A 15,657-nucleotide genomic window follows, 5' to 3' on the forward strand; every position below is an offset into this window, starting at 1 on the left:
TCACCAGAGTCAAGAAATCGTTCAATATGAGTTATGCATCTTGCTCAACTTTATTAGTTTCTAACACTATTTATATAGAATTGATATACATGCATATTCGTAAAGCAAAAATATAATTGGTTATTAGCCTCTAAGCGTGCACAGTTCTCACACCCCTAATTATCATGCCTAAAATAAGCATTCTATCCATGTAGCTAATTGTGTTGCTATGCTTCAGCCTTGTAGTTTGTTACTCCCTATATTCCCATACAGCTCCCTATCTTTCTTGGCCCTGCACCTGCTTTCCCAGCAGCTGTAGCTTGTTACAGCCACGGCCTGTTGGCACAACATAATTACTTTGTCTCAGGATTCAAGAATAGCTCAAGGCTACCTTTCTTGTTAACTTCAGCACAGCAACTTCAGTACAATTCTGATTACAGGCCTATTCTAATACCAGGCCTGGATTATGCAGATCTTTGGAGATTCTAAGGCCACGCTTCTGCAGCCATTCTTCTACATGAACTAATTCCCCTTTCCTGTAGCTGAAGAGATGTGAAGAGAAAATATGGGAAGCAGAGGGAATGATAAGAAAAAACAGAGAAAAGGGAATCAGGAGTCTTCAGGGCCAGAAGACGCCATCCTATATAAAATATCTCAACTGAAAGGTGCTAGGAAAGAATTACCTCACTATTTTTAGATCCTATCACTCACACAGACCTTACCTTCTAGAGTCACTGTGACTGAGACAGAACCAAATGCCAATGTCAGCATCACAAAGGGTTGTCAGAGTTCACAAAGATATCCCTGAGCCCTTCTTCTTGAAGGGGTCTCCTCTGTCTGTGTGTGGATGACATGTATTCAGCCATGATGAGCACAGGCAAATTCTCCATATTGCAATTATGCTAATCCCATAACCCCAATGGGCCCTAAGCTAAGAAATGGAGGACTGCATGGATAGCCAGAAGAAAAGAGGTATAGATTTAACAATCATGATGATTGATTTTCAGAGTCATGAAGTCGTACCAAACTAACAACAAGAAATGTTGTTACTGGCAATGAACACTGGTGAAAGGAAAATATATTATATGAAGGAATGATGTGAGGCTTTGTAAAACATGGAGGTATGCATGCACATACCTAACATAGCCATTGCTGTGCATTTCACATACATGACTAATTTTAATCCAGTTAGCAGTGATCTAAAAGGAAATATTTTTGAATGAGATAAGGATGTCTGCGACTTAATAGGAAGCAACACTCAAGATAGAGAATAGAAAATACAGGGTATTCTAGAATACTGTGCTGAAAAAAAACCCAGCCTTTTGTAGACTCACCAGAAATATTATACTCTTAGAGTAAGGCATAAAAAGATTATAGAGAAAAGTGAGTTTCTTTATGAGATGACAACATAGATGTGATTTGCCAGATGATTGGCAGTATGTGAAGCAAAGAGGAGCATAAGGACACGAGGGCGACCTGTCAGTTGTTACATTTAGCAGTCGTTTCTGAACGCTGCCATTGTGCCCTTGCGATGTGACCTCAGCACTGATGAGCCCTGGTCATCAGAAGCTTAACAACGGTCCGCAGAGGCCTGAAGGCCGCCGGCTACCCGCGCAGTGACGTGCTCGGCCGCTCGTAAAAGAAAGGTCTGTGCGCCGCCGCGACGCACAGAGGGGGAAGATGCCGGGAAACGGCGCTCCAGGGGCACAGGGCTGGGGGACGGCGGGCGAGGCGGAGGCGGGCGAGGCGCCCCGCCGCGCGCGCGCGGAGAGGGGGCGCAGGCTCCGCCCCCGCTAGCCGTGCTCGCCCCTGCTCCCAATCAGGTCGGCTCCCCGCGCATAAAGCGCTGCGCCGCGGCCTGCTCTGTGTTGCAGTTGGGCAGGAAGAACGACGGCAGCATGTCAGGCAGAGGCAAGGGCGGGAAGGGGCTCGGCAAAGGGGGCGCCAAGCGCCACCGCAAGGTGCTGCGCGACAACATCCAGGGCATCACCAAGCCGGCCATCCGGCGCCTGGCGCGGCGCGGCGGCGTGAAGCGCATCTCGGGGCTCATCTACGAGGAGACGCGCGGCGTGCTGAAGGTCTTCCTGGAGAACGTGATCCGCGACGCCGTCACCTACACCGAGCACGCCAAGCGCAAGACGGTCACGGCCATGGACGTGGTGTACGCTCTCAAGCGCCAGGGGCGCACCCTCTACGGCTTCGGCGGCTAAAAGGCCTTTCATTTCCCGGACCGTCTCGAGAACCCAAAGGCTCTTTTCAGAGCCACCCATTTACTCCTTAGAAGAGCTGTGTCGTGTTACACTCGTCTTTGTTGTCGTATACCGCCTCCTTTCCCGGCTCCTGCCCTTCCCATGCTTGCCCCCCGTGTTTGGTTGTTTTTTTATTTTCCCCAGAGCTGCACCCGCACTAGCTAGCCTTGCAGTCCCGCTCTGCGTTCTGTAGCCCGCTGCTGCAGCATTGCCCCTACCAGCTTCCTGCTTACCCTTTGCAGCAGCCGCTTTCGGAAAAGCTCGCTGGGCGCGCTGCCCTGTAAGGCAAGCAGAGTGCCAGTTTGACTCTTCTCGAGGCGTTTAGGGACGCCGCGGAGTCCTGGAAAGTGCTGGGCCGTGACGGGCAAACCTAGCGTGCCTCATCAGCGGCTTTGCTCGGAAAAAGCACGGGAGTAAAGGAACAGTGCCTCTGCTCGAACTACATAAAAAGGAGAAAGCAAAGCCCGGCTCCGTGTCTCGCTAAGCTCTCCTCCGCTGGAGGGCCGGCGGCTCCTTCCTTTCCTCCTGCTCGCTCACATATGAAGGGGGAAGCTGCCGTGACCGCGCCGGGTTCGCTGGCGCCGGCAGCGGCCTCCTCGCTCTTGCGCGCGGCTGGGGCGGGGCCGCTGCAGCGGGGCGCCGTCTCCGGCGACGACCGGGTTACGCGCCCTCGCTCTTTCGAAAAGCCCGCGCGGGCAACGGCTGGCTGCAGGCGATTCCGCGCTCCGCTCCGGCAACCGGGCACCGCCCGACTAGGAAGCTGCGGGGACCACGAGATAAATCGCAGGCTTCCCGACCGCGCCTCAGCTCTCCAGCGTAACCCGAGCCAGGACGGCTCCGGAGACGAGACGTACCACATACACATCACACGTCCCCAACGACACGGCTCTCCCGTGAGAAACGCACGCAACACCGGTCCCCTGCTGCCCACTCAGCAGCAGTCAGCGTCTCGAGCTCCTTTCTCGACACTGTGGGTGGCTCTGAAAAGAGCCTTTGGGTTTCGCTTCTCTGCTCGGGACGTTTCTGCGGCCGCAGTTTACTTGCTCTTGGCTTTGTGGCTCTCTGTCTTCTTGGGCAGCAGCACGGCCTGGATGTTGGGCAGCACACCGCCCTGCGCGATGGTCACCTTGCCCAGCAGCTTGTTGAGCTCCTCGTCGTTGCGGATGGCGAGCTGCAGGTGGCGGGGGATGATGCGCGTCTTCTTGTTGTCGCGGGCCGCGTTGCCCGCCAGCTCCAGGATCTCGGCCGTCAGGTACTCCAGCACGGCCGCCAGGTACACCGGGGCGCCGGCGCCCACCCGCTCCGCGTAGTTGCCCTTGCGCAGCAGCCGGTGCACGCGGCCCACGGGGAACTGCAGCCCGGCCCGCGACGAGCGCGACTTGGCCTTGGCCCGCGCCTTCCCGCCCTGCTTCCCGCGGCCGGACATCTTCGGTCGATTGCCCCCTCGGCACTAAGGCCCAGCCACTACAAGACAAACAACAGGTGAGTTGCCCGCGCCCTGAGGCCCGGCTTTATATCCCTTCCCTTTGCGCCGCCGGCGGCTCCCGATAGGCCGAGGCGCCGATCGGGGAACGCGCACCCAATCACCAAGCGAATCTCGCCCCGACCAATGGCGAGGGGCGTAACGCTGAAACGCCTCCGCCCGCGCTCTCGAAGCGGCCAGTGACGAGGCGGGAGGGGCGGGCTTCAGAAGGCGGCTCCGGACCGCCCGCTCCCGCCGCCGGAGCCGAGCCGCCCCGCGTTTGCTTGCATTTTCTCTCTTTTTAAAATTTTTTAAAGCAGACGGGCCGGAAAAGTGCCGGTTGGGGGCGCGGACCTGAGGAGGTAGAGACAGACGTCTAGGGTGGCTGTGTCAGTGAGCGGGAGTAAAGGAGGGGGGCTACTGGGGGAGGGGAAACGCGGTACGCATCCCCCCGTTGTTTGACGAGGAGTCTTTTCCCCGCGGGAAAATTTCGCCCCTTTCCAACACCGCGTCACGCTGAAGCTTTCCAAAACGGCACACGCTTCCCTGCACTGGGAAACTGCCACGGCTCGCTGTGCCCCGCAACTCAAATGCACAGAGGGACAACGCAGCCACACACAGCCCCTGCTCACTGCCTCACGTTATACCTGAAATTGCTGGTACAAGTGATTCCTTTATCAAGTCTAACTTTTTCTCATTATTCGGTTTTGGGAGCTTAAGCAAAGCAAAAAAATTAAAAAGTAGGTGGATATCTTTTAAGTGCAACAGCCCTTCTTATTGTAAATGGAGTGGCTCTTAAAAGAGCCTTTTTTGTTTAAATTTTTCTCTCAAATATATGATAGGGGTCCAGATGGGCTTATGCACGCTCTCCGCGTATGCGGCGTGCCAGCTGGATGTCCTTGGGCATGATGGTGACGCGCTTGGCGTGGATGGCGCACAGGTTGGTGTCCTCGAAGAGCCCCACCAGGTAGGCCTCGCTCGCCTCCTGCAGCGCCATCACGGCCGAGCTCTGGAAGCGCAGGTCGGTCTTGAAGTCCTGCGCGATCTCGCGCACCAGCCGCTGGAAGGGCAGCTTGCGGATCAGCAGCTCCGTCGACTTCTGGTAGCGCCGGATCTCGCGCAGCGCCACCGTGCCGGGCCGGTAGCGGTGCGGCTTCTTCACGCCGCCCGTGGCCGGCGCGCTCTTGCGGGCCGCCTTGGTGGCCAGCTGCTTGCGGGGCGCCTTCCCGCCAGTCGACTTACGCGCCGTCTGCTTTGTGCGCGCCATTACTATGAAGTGAACAGCTGAAACACAACTGCAAGAACTGTCTCCGTGTCCCTCTCGGAGAGGTATATATAGGACTAGCTCTTGCTCTGATAGGCGCACTGGTAAATTCTTCCTCTCATTGGTGGATTCAAAATTTAAAAGTCCCGCCACAGGTACGTACCGCCTAACCTTTTGTTGTGTACTCTGTCCGCCCAAACACAACATTTTGTCACTGTATATCTTTTCGTTTTCCGGTAATCCTTAGCATCTTAATGACTTTTTTTAAAATTATTTTGACTTCAAAACAAATGCTTCTTTTTATACAGTTATAATTTCTTATCAACTTGGATTTTTTTCCTGTTTAATGTATTTTGCTATGTAGAGATAACAAGGGTAACATTTATGTGGAAAATACGAGTATTTGTATTTAAACACGTTGAAATACTGCTGTACCATACGGACTATAAAGTAAACACAGGGGAAACCAGACGGCCATTGGAAAACATAGATTGAAAAACACGGTTAAAAAAGCATATCATAAAACGTAAGTTCATCTATCCCTTTTAATCTCTATAAGTGCTACTTGAATATATGAACTGCACCTTGAAAACGAGGATAAGAGAAATATAGGAATCACTTGTACCAGCAATTTCAGGTATAACGTGAGGCAGTGAGCAGGGGCTGTGTGTGGCTGCGTTGTCCCTCTGTGCATTTGAGTTGCGGGGCACAGCGAGCCGTGGCAGTTTCCCAGTGCAGGGAAGCGTGTGCCGTTTTGGAAAGCTTCAGCGTGACGCGGTGTTGGAAAGGGGCGAAATTTTCCCGCGGGGAAAAGACTCCTCGTCAAACAACGGGGGGATGCGTACCGCGTTTCCCCTCCCCCAGTAGCCCCCCTCCTTTACTCCCGCTCACTGACACAGCCACCCTAGACGTCTGTCTCTACCTCCTCAGGTCCGCGCCCCCAACCGGCACTTTTCCGGCCCGTCTGCTTTAAAAAATTTTAAAAAGAGAGAAAATGCAAGCAAACGCGGGGCGGCTCGGCTCCGGCGGCGGGAGCGGGCGGTCCGGAGCCGCCTTCTGAAGCCCGCCCCTCCCGCCTCGTCACTGGCCGCTTCGAGAGCGCGGGCGGAGGCGTTTCAGCGTTACGCCCCTCGCCATTGGTCGGGGCGAGATTCGCTTGGTGATTGGGTGCGCGTTCCCCGATCGGCGCCTCGGCCTATCGGGAGCCGCCGGCGGCGCAAAGGGAAGGGATATAAAGCCGGGCCTCAGGGCGCGGGCAACTCACCTGTTGTTTGTCTTGTAGTGGCTGGGCCTTAGTGCCGAGGGGGCAATCGACCGAAGATGTCCGGCCGCGGGAAGCAGGGCGGGAAGGCGCGGGCCAAGGCCAAGTCGCGCTCGTCGCGGGCCGGGCTGCAGTTCCCCGTGGGCCGCGTGCACCGGCTGCTGCGCAAGGGCAACTACGCGGAGCGGGTGGGCGCCGGCGCCCCGGTGTACCTGGCGGCCGTGCTGGAGTACCTGACGGCCGAGATCCTGGAGCTGGCGGGCAACGCGGCCCGCGACAACAAGAAGACGCGCATCATCCCCCGCCACCTGCAGCTCGCCATCCGCAACGACGAGGAGCTCAACAAGCTGCTGGGCAAGGTGACCATCGCGCAGGGCGGTGTGCTGCCCAACATCCAGGCCGTGCTGCTGCCCAAGAAGACAGAGAGCCACAAAGCCAAGAGCAAGTAAACTGCGGCCGCAGAAACGTCCCGAGCAGAGAAGCGAAACCCAAAGGCTCTTTTCAGAGCCACCCACAGTGTCGAGAAAGGAGCTCGAGACGCTGACTGCTGCTGAGTGGGCAGCAGGGGACCGGTGTTGCGTGCGTTTCTCACGGGAGAGCCGTGTCGTTGGGGACGTGTGATGTGTATGTGGTACGTCTCGTCTCCGGAGCCGTCCTGGCTCGGGTTACGCTGGAGAGCTGAGGCGCGGTCGGGAAGCCTGCGATTTATCTCGTGGTCCCCGCAGCTTCCTAGTCGGGCGGTGCCCGGTTGCCGGAGCGGAGCGCGGAATCGCCTGCAGCCAGCCGTTGCCCGCGCGGGCTTTTCGAAAGAGCGAGGGCGCGTAACCCGGTCGTCGCCGGAGACGGCGCCCCGCTGCAGCGGCCCCGCCCCAGCCGCGCGCAAGAGCGAGGAGGCCGCTGCCGGCGCCAGCGAACCCGGCGCGGTCACGGCAGCTTCCCCCTTCATATGTGAGCGAGCAGGAGGAAAGGAAGGAGCCGCCGGCCCTCCAGCGGAGGAGAGCTTAGCGAGACACGGAGCCGGGCTTTGCTTTCTCCTTTTTATGTAGTTCGAGCAGAGGCACTGTTCCTTTACTCCCGTGCTTTTTCCGAGCAAAGCCGCTGATGAGGCACGCTAGGTTTGCCCGTCACGGCCCAGCACTTTCCAGGACTCCGCGGCGTCCCTAAACGCCTCGAGAAGAGTCAAACTGGCACTCTGCTTGCCTTACAGGGCAGCGCGCCCAGCGAGCTTTTCCGAAAGCGGCTGCTGCAAAGGGTAAGCAGGAAGCTGGTAGGGGCAATGCTGCAGCAGCGGGCTACAGAACGCAGAGCGGGACTGCAAGGCTAGCTAGTGCGGGTGCAGCTCTGGGGAAAATAAAAAAACAACCAAACACGGGGGGCAAGCATGGGAAGGGCAGGAGCCGGGAAAGGAGGCGGTATACGACAACAAAGACGAGTGTAACACGACACAGCTCTTCTAAGGAGTAAATGGGTGGCTCTGAAAAGAGCCTTTGGGTTCTCGAGACGGTCCGGGAAATGAAAGGCCTTTTAGCCGCCGAAGCCGTAGAGGGTGCGCCCCTGGCGCTTGAGAGCGTACACCACGTCCATGGCCGTGACCGTCTTGCGCTTGGCGTGCTCGGTGTAGGTGACGGCGTCGCGGATCACGTTCTCCAGGAAGACCTTCAGCACGCCGCGCGTCTCCTCGTAGATGAGCCCCGAGATGCGCTTCACGCCGCCGCGCCGCGCCAGGCGCCGGATGGCCGGCTTGGTGATGCCCTGGATGTTGTCGCGCAGCACCTTGCGGTGGCGCTTGGCGCCCCCTTTGCCGAGCCCCTTCCCGCCCTTGCCTCTGCCTGACATGCTGCCGTCGTTCTTCCTGCCCAACTGCAACACAGAGCAGGCCGCGGCGCAGCGCTTTATGCGCGGGGAGCCGACCTGATTGGGAGCAGGGGCGAGCACGGCTAGCGGGGGCGGAGCCTGCGCCCCCTCTCCGCGCGCGCGCGGCGGGGCGCCTCGCCCGCCTCCGCCTCGCCCGCCGTCCCCCAGCCCTGTGCCCCTGGAGCGCCGTTTCCCGGCATCTTCCCCCTCTGTGCGTCGCGGCGGCGCACAGACCTTTCTTTTACGAGCGGCCGAGCACGTCACTGCGCGGGTAGCCGGCGGCCTTCAGGCCTCTGCGGACCGTTGTTAAGCTTCTGATGACCAGGGCTCATCAGTGCTGAGGTCACATCGCAAGGGCACAATGGCAGCGTTCAGAAACGACTGCTAAATGTAACAACTGACAGGTTGCCCTCGTGTCCTTATGCTCCTCTTTGCTTCACATACTGCCAACCATCCGGCAAAACAGTTTGTGGGCTTCTGTTATTTGATTTGTTTTTCAGAAAATCAATAGAAAATGTTTTCACATGCGATTAAAATATCGATGTATATGTTACAATCACAAAGCAGACCTATTTATATTTCTCTGCTGAGAACCAATGTTGAACATATGAAATGTTGGCTTGTCAGCTGTAAACTGAGTTTCAAAATGCTTTCCAACTTCAGCAGGCTGTAGAAATCACTTTGAACAGGCTGCCATAGCCTTTTTTCCTGTATATGCCCTTAAAGACTTTAAAGTATGGGGAGCCTTAGAAAGCAATGTTTCAAGCAGGTCATATTTGACACTTTTCTGAATTACATTTCCATTTAGTTACGACTCCTGTGATTATCTTCCCCCACTCTCTCTAGTTCAGTATGTTCTGAAGAATTCACCTGATAATCTTATATCTGCAAGGGTTAAAATCATAGCACAAAAAAAAACCCCAAACAACAAAGTGGCAGTGTTTATGCTGCTGGGAAACATGGTCCCCTGAATTTTGGGAGTTTACTCACAAATTCCAAGAGCCAAAAACTGGGTGGAAGCTATTTTGACTGCTTTGCCTCCTTGCACTGCCTGTTTGCAGCCATTAGGTTATAGGTAAATCATTCTATTTTCTTATGTAAATATTCAGTTAAAGGATTCATCACAGTGGTATTAAAGGATAAGAGTTGCCTCAAGAATTCAAGGAGTAATGTTCGTGGCTCTCTTGTTAGCAATTAACATTTTATGTTTGCGTAATAGAAAGTGAAAAGAAAAAAGTCCTGTCATATTCTTATATATTTATTTTATTAAAATCTTTTCTTTAATCCTAGAACTGTAGCATTGATTAACAAATGGGTTTAAATTAGCTTTCAGTGCTCAGACAGTTGCACAGTAGTAAGAATTAGATTAACTGGTATCAATGGAGTTGGGGAACTCCATGTGCTGCTTTTGCCACAGGGAGCAAAGGAAAAAAAAATCAAACGCATTAGGAGTTTCACAAGCATCCTTGTCTTCCCTCACTTCTATATAAAAGCTTTATCTGCTTGTGCTATATCTGGAGTTTCCAAAATGCAATTAACTGCCAGTTGCTTTATGGGCAAGAAGGCCTCATTCATATCCTAACCCTGCAATTCTGGAAGAAGTTCTAATATGATTTTTAGAAAAACACTGTAGGTCACTTCATTCCTGAAATAGCTTTGGTAATCTGTGACATGCAAAACTACTCTTTCTACCCCATACTTATTATTAGATCTATACTGTCCACTAAGCTTAAAATGTTCCTTCTTATTCTTTCTCATCCTTGTGCCACTGAGTGAGCTCCAGCAGCAGCCATTAGGTCTAATGCTGTGTCAGAAACTGCTCTTGCTCCACACGAGGGAAAAAGAAAAATGAAAAGTTTCAGTCCATTAGAGCTTCTGTATGCAAAGCAACAGGGTTTCCATCCTCTCAAGAGTGCTACTGGACAAAGGCTGGAAGATATAGTAATAGTTTTCATCTGTATTTGAATGGTGTTTCTGTGATTTAAAAAATGGTTCCATTTCCTGATAATGAGGCATGTCCTGTTGTATGGAAAAAAAATATGATTTTGACATGTCTTTCAAATGCGGAATACATACTCTTCTGAACATTTCGTAGTGTATATCTCACCATGAGCTACAATCTATATCTAAAAATTTGTCAGAAGAACAAAATACAATTGCCCTGCACAAAGCCAAGAGTATCACCATTGTGGAAGCCACATTTCACACTGAAGAAATCAGTTGCTGTTCATTTCAACATGGTGATAATGGAACTAGTGCATTAACACTTATTTAGGACATTTTTAATTTCCTAGTAATTCAGGAAAAGAAATGTCAGTAGGTGCAGAGGAAAACATTGGGGGCCTATGAATTTTAAACAGGAGGAAGCAGGGATTTACGATTTACTGAGCATTAGGACACCTGCATCTGGCGACAGCTTTGAAAAAGGACATTAAAACACAGGGCAACAATCATATCATACTACCTACCCCAATCTTTCTTGGAAAAGGGGCAAGGGTAGGTGTCCAATTTCAGTAAGTGGTCTACATAAAGTTAAATTGATCCAAAGCAAGTGTGAGGTTCTGAGTCAAAACTTGAACCCACCACATTCTCCTGTCAATTGTTCTTTTATTATAGTAACTTCCTAAAGAAATTCTGGATAGGATCTCTCCATGGAACTGTGCTAATTCATAAAAATGTTTATTTCCTGGAAGGAAAGTAACAATGTTTTACTAAAATATTTCAGTATTTTTAATTACATTTGCTGATTCTAAAAATGAAGGAAAGGTGGATGGAATGGTGATACCCAAATACAAATTCTGCCCCAGGTGGTAATTGGATATCAAAACTTGGGGGGCCTTCCTGCTGTACCTATGTAACTGCAACAAGTTCCTGTGTTGAGCACATGCTCTCTGTACTGGATTACACTCTATTATAGTTGAAAAAAAGAAATTTTACTCTACAGTGGCTAATAAAGTAAAATCCATTTACTTGATTATAATCAAAATATTTGGATAAATCTAGGATATTATACTTGAATATCCAAAAGCAAAATGTGACTGAATAAAAGAGCCAGAGGTAAGCAAATGAGCTGAGTTAGTTCAACAACACTGTTCTTATTATCTGCTTTGTGCTAATCTTTCATTTGACCTATGTTGTAGGAAGACTATAATGTTTTTTTCCTATGAGAACCCACAGCCTGATGCTACCCGCCTGTTTTGTCTTGTTCACAAATCTCTCTCATAGTGTCCTGAGATAATCTACAATGTTAGAAATTTATCTAATATGGTGCAATGAGGAGCTTGAGAGATCAGAATCAAATCTTAAAACACTTTCCAGTTTCCAAGTAAATAGAGAAACAATCATGACAATGAAAGCAAAAAAATGAATGTTCCTTTTCTATTTCCAGGTATATCAGAGTCCGTTTCTGCCTTAAACAATTTGGGAGAAATAAAAAGATTAATAGGAACCTTGCAGACTGACAAGGATGAAAATATTCCTTGTTGTACAAGGCCAGAGAATTGTCAGAAAAGTGCCACTAAATGTGAATAGCTTAAAACAAACAAACCACTTATAAACAGGTATCAGTGGACTAAAGAGTTATAAAATGTTAGCTCCACTACCTCTAAGAGGACTTGAAATCTCCATTCTTTATGACCATGGGCTCAGTACTACTCGATTAGAGAAAATCTTTTCCTCAGGGTGTCAGCAGTTTTGATACAGTGCTCAATTATGTCACTGAGGACCTTAATCCTCCCCCATTTTAAGAAATAACCATCAAAAAAACATTAATGGATATTAATATCGGTTTTCCATTTCAGTGTTTAATCAATACACAATGCACAGTTCTGCAATCTCACACGTTGCAGTTTTGTCAAGCTCGTTATCTCAGCCAGATCACCCAAAACATGTATTCACCTTTGCTTTACAGGCTGAAATGCATTCTCTGGGAGACCTCACTAAAGCTCTATTACTTCACACATTTCACCTTCAAGAACAGAAAATAAGCGGGTGTGTTAAATTCCTTGAATAACACTAGTCCTTGCGTTGATTGAAGCCCTTCAGCTTTTTCAATTAAACACCTGTAATCGGAAAAGAATATAACATTTCTCGAATGTCGCATGGAGATTCAAATAAGCGTATTTTCACAGTCCCAGGCAGCGGGAACTCTATGTTGTATTGTTATTTCTTTCACACTGTTACACCTATTTTTATCCTTGAATAGGTCTGTTCACCCGTTTTTATGAGGTGATGATAGCCTGGTATCTATTTTAGGAAACACAGTATTATTGCAGGCAAAGTGTTATTTGTTTCGTATTAAAAAGAAAGCAACATATCATTGAAAACAAAGGAAGAAAGTGAAAATTCATCCATTGTTTGGAATATGGAGCTGGCACTGACCCGGGGAAGGAACCCTCTTGAAAAGTTTTAAATGCTTATCTTACTTTTGAAAGGAACAAAGTCGTGAATCACCAGATGCTGTTATCAAAGCAAAACACAACATCAACATTCATTCATTCGAACAGAGAAATCAGTTTTGCATAACAAAGTGTCCTAATTACAGAACACACCCTCAACTAACCGGATTTCCACCTTTAAATCCCCGTCCTGTTAAAATTTCTTTACACCCCAGATTCTACTCCCCAATCAATTTTAACAAATCACGATGCAAAGTTTTTATACGTTTTAAGGCTCAAATCTGGTCTACTACTACTGAAACTATCCTGACTTTTGAATTTAACAAACGAAAGCGACTTCGTTAAGATCCAATGACAAGGAGCATCAGCCTTCAGAGGGGCACGTAGGTGCTTTGTTCCACTGAAATACTTAAGAAAACGTAAAGTTACACTGGCTTTCACACGGAGCTGCTAAACCAGAAACGTCTCCCCAAAAGGCATTAGCTCAGACACCGTGGACGCGGAAGGGACACTGAGCACATTCAGCGATTTCGAAGGGACGCGGCTTGGCCGAGGGGGCCATCTCTGCCCCCGCGTTCGCTACCACGGGCCGAAGCTGTGTTACTTCCTCGGGTTTAATATCAAATTATCCTGAGAAAAACCGTTCAAACCACACCGGGTTTTTCCCTGCTCTGCAGAGGACCTTCTAAAGTACAGGATTTCAGGCCGGCTGTGCTCATTTATGCCAAGGTATACTTTTAATCTAAAAGGTAAAAGGAAAGTTTCTCTCTCCCGAGGGCTCAGCGGCCCCACGCTAAGGAGTTTCTGGGGTCACTTTTGCCTCATTTGTCCTCCTTCCGACGGGAAACTCCGTTAACGGGTAGCACACAATCCCTGCTCCCCGCCCGGGAAGAAACGGGGTGCACCGGTTGTAAATTTCGGGAGGAAAAAGTCCTTTTTGTACCGGGAAGAAACACAACCGGCGCGGCGGCGGGCGGCGGGGCGGGGCGGTCCGCACCAATCAGTGCGCGCGGCGCTGCTATAAAAGGGGGCGCGCGGCAGCTGCCGCTATTGTTCGTGCTGATCCCGTAGAGGTGCCATGTCTGAGACGGCTCCCGTTCCCGCGCCCGATGTGGCTGCCGCCGCTCCGGCCCCGGCCAAGCCTGCCGCTGCCAAGAAGCCGAAGAAGGCGGCGGGCGGCTCCAAGGCCCGCAAGCCCGCGGGCCCCAGCGTCACCGAGCTGATCACCAAGGCCGTGTCCGCCTCCAAGGAGCGCAAGGGGCTCTCCCTCGCCGCGCTCAAGAAGGCGCTGGCCGCCGGCGGCTACGATGTGGAGAAGAGCAACAGCCGCATCAAGCTGGGGCTCAAGAGCCTCGTCAACAAGGGCACCCTGGTGCAGACCAAGGGCACCGGCGCCTCCGGCTCTTTCCGCCTCAACAAGAAGCCTGGCGAAGTGAAGGAAAAAGCCCCCAAGAAGCGGGCAGCCGCGGCCAAGCCTAAGAAGCCGGCTGCCAAGAAGCCCGCCAGCGCCGCTAAGAAGCCCAAGAAGGCGGTGACAGCAAAAAAGAGCCCCAGGAAAGCCAAGAAGCCGGCAGCTGCCGCGGCCAAGAAAGCGGCCAAGAGCCCTAAGAAGGCGACTAAGGCTGCTAAGCCGAAAAAGGCGGCGGCAGCAGCGAAGAGCCCGGCCAAAGCGAAGGCGGTGAAGCCCAAAGCAGCCAAGCCCAAGGCGGCCAAGCCCAAAGCGGCTAAGGCGAAGAAGGCGACCCCAAAGAAAAAATAAATGGCGCTGAAAAAATCCCGTCTGTCTTGCAGATAAACCCAACGGCTCTTCTAAGAGCCACCCAAACTTTCCCAAAAAGAGCTGAAATGCCATTTCTTACGCTTTTCGTGTGAGTGCGCGCGCGCGTAACTTCCTTTACTCGGCACTGCTTTTTGCTTAATTATGGTCGATGTGGAAACAGCGCAAACTTCCGCGCTTTTTTCCAGAGGAGCGGACAGCCGCACTGCGGTGGTTCCCGGCGGCACAACTCCTTAGCGTATACCCGCGGGTGTGGATGCAAATAGCTTCCCGGTTAGCCGCAAGAAATAGGTGAGCCCGAAGTCCTGCGGAAGTTCGGCAGCGGTCACGGCACCCCGGCTTTCGGGGGGCGAGGTGCTGCGGTCCCGTGGTGTCTCCGATCAGCCGGGGGGCGAGGAGACGCTCGGAGGCCCCCCCCCGGCCCCGACTGGCCGGCTGGCTCCGAAAAGCCCGCGCCGCGCGCGGATTGGCCGCCACTCTGGGCTGTGGCGGTTCCCGGGTTAAACTGACGCTCCGGTTCTTTTCTTCACTCGGCGGAAGAAGCTGATGAACTTCCTGGGGTCGTGCTCGCCTGCCTATGGGTTTTTTCACTCTCAGAGCAGGTCTGCCTCCTGCAAGCTCGTTTCCTTTCTTGGAAATCGCAAGGCGAGCGGGGTCCGGGAGGCGCGGGTATCGGGGGTTGCCTTTTGAGCGTCCTTGGTGCTGCCCGCCGGTCCCCGACTTCGGCTCTCAGCCTCTTGCGCCTGGGGGCTGCCGTGCTCGGCTCTTAGCCGGGTGCCGAGGGCTCATTTTTGCAACGGAGAGGCTGGGGGGCAACGCTCGGCGGGGTAGGAACCCGACCCAGAGCCTCCCGCGTGTCTCCCTCGACCCTGCAGCCACCTCCTTGCCCCAGTGACTCGACCGTACTCTCCTTCTGTCGTCTTTACTGCGCTGAAGCGATGCCCTTCACTCTGCCTGCAGTAAGAAGCAGTCAGGGAGAAGTGACGGGGGGAGGGAGGCCCTTTCCTCACTCTTTAGTCGCAGTGCTGGTACCACCGCTTCCCCAGCGGACAGGAGAAAGGGAAATTTCGTGGGACCATCTGCTCAGCTGTCAGCAAAGACAGCTGATCTCAAGTCCGTAGCTGTTAACTTCGTATATCTGAATGGATTACCCAGGAACGGGGTCCCAGCAGTCTGGAGGACAAATGGTGGGACTGGATTTTGCCGGTATTAACGTTGTCACAAAGACTGTCGGTGTCCTAAATCTCTGTACTAAATGGGAAATAAATACAAAACAGAGTAGTTTTATTTTTGTTTAATTAAATTGAACTTTAATTGGGTTTATTTATATAAATATTATTAAATTTATATTTAAACCACCTTCCTGAAACACTGCTTTTACTCTGTCTGCCTTGCCTCTTCTGGTGCGTCTGAG

At 51.9% G+C, this 15,657-nt stretch overlaps 6 protein-coding genes across 6 annotated transcripts; 3 read left to right on the forward strand and 3 right to left on the reverse strand.

The window, feature by feature from the left end:
* The first annotated feature begins 1,847 nt into the window (after positions 1-1,847).
* LOC308066211 (histone H4) lies at positions 1,848-3,072 on the forward strand. Its single transcript, XM_080393217.1, has one exon. The coding sequence runs from the start codon at positions 1,878-1,880 to the stop codon at positions 2,187-2,189; it is 312 nt and encodes a 103-aa protein (XP_080249343.1). The 5' UTR covers positions 1,848-1,877; the 3' UTR covers positions 2,190-3,072.
* A 127-nt stretch (positions 3,073-3,199) lies between these two features.
* LOC308066200 (histone H2A type 2-C) lies at positions 3,200-3,901 on the reverse strand. The gene has a single exon (XM_080393206.1). It carries the CDS (start codon positions 3,652-3,654, stop codon positions 3,265-3,267), a length of 390 nt encoding a protein of 129 aa, XP_080249332.1. The 5' UTR covers positions 3,655-3,901; the 3' UTR covers positions 3,200-3,264.
* Positions 3,902-4,461: 560 nt separating this feature from the next.
* LOC308066173 (histone H3.2) lies at positions 4,462-5,050 on the reverse strand. Its single transcript, XM_080393176.1, has one exon. The coding sequence runs from the start codon at positions 4,955-4,957 to the stop codon at positions 4,547-4,549; it is 411 nt and encodes a 136-aa protein (XP_080249302.1). The 5' UTR covers positions 4,958-5,050; the 3' UTR covers positions 4,462-4,546.
* A 973-nt stretch (positions 5,051-6,023) lies between these two features.
* LOC308066201 (histone H2A type 2-C) lies at positions 6,024-6,729 on the forward strand. The gene has a single exon (XM_080393207.1). The coding sequence runs from the start codon at positions 6,275-6,277 to the stop codon at positions 6,662-6,664; it is 390 nt and encodes a 129-aa protein (XP_080249333.1). The 5' UTR covers positions 6,024-6,274; the 3' UTR covers positions 6,665-6,729.
* Positions 6,730-6,856: 127 nt separating this feature from the next.
* On the reverse strand, positions 6,857-8,075 carry LOC308066212 (histone H4). The gene has a single exon (XM_080393218.1). The coding sequence runs from the start codon at positions 8,049-8,051 to the stop codon at positions 7,740-7,742; it is 312 nt and encodes a 103-aa protein (XP_080249344.1). The 5' UTR covers positions 8,052-8,075; the 3' UTR covers positions 6,857-7,739.
* An 80-nt stretch (positions 8,076-8,155) lies between these two features.
* On the forward strand, positions 8,156-15,603 carry LOC308066166 (histone H1.11L-like). Its single transcript, XM_080393169.1, has one exon. The coding sequence runs from the start codon at positions 13,545-13,547 to the stop codon at positions 14,223-14,225; it is 681 nt and encodes a 226-aa protein (XP_080249295.1). The 5' UTR covers positions 8,156-13,544; the 3' UTR covers positions 14,226-15,603.
* Positions 15,604-15,657: the final 54 nt, after the last annotated feature.

This window comes from Falco punctatus, assembly GCF_963210335.1.
Source record: "Falco punctatus genome assembly, chromosome: 6".
Classification (NCBI taxonomy): Eukaryota; Metazoa; Chordata; class Aves; order Falconiformes; family Falconidae; genus Falco; species Falco punctatus.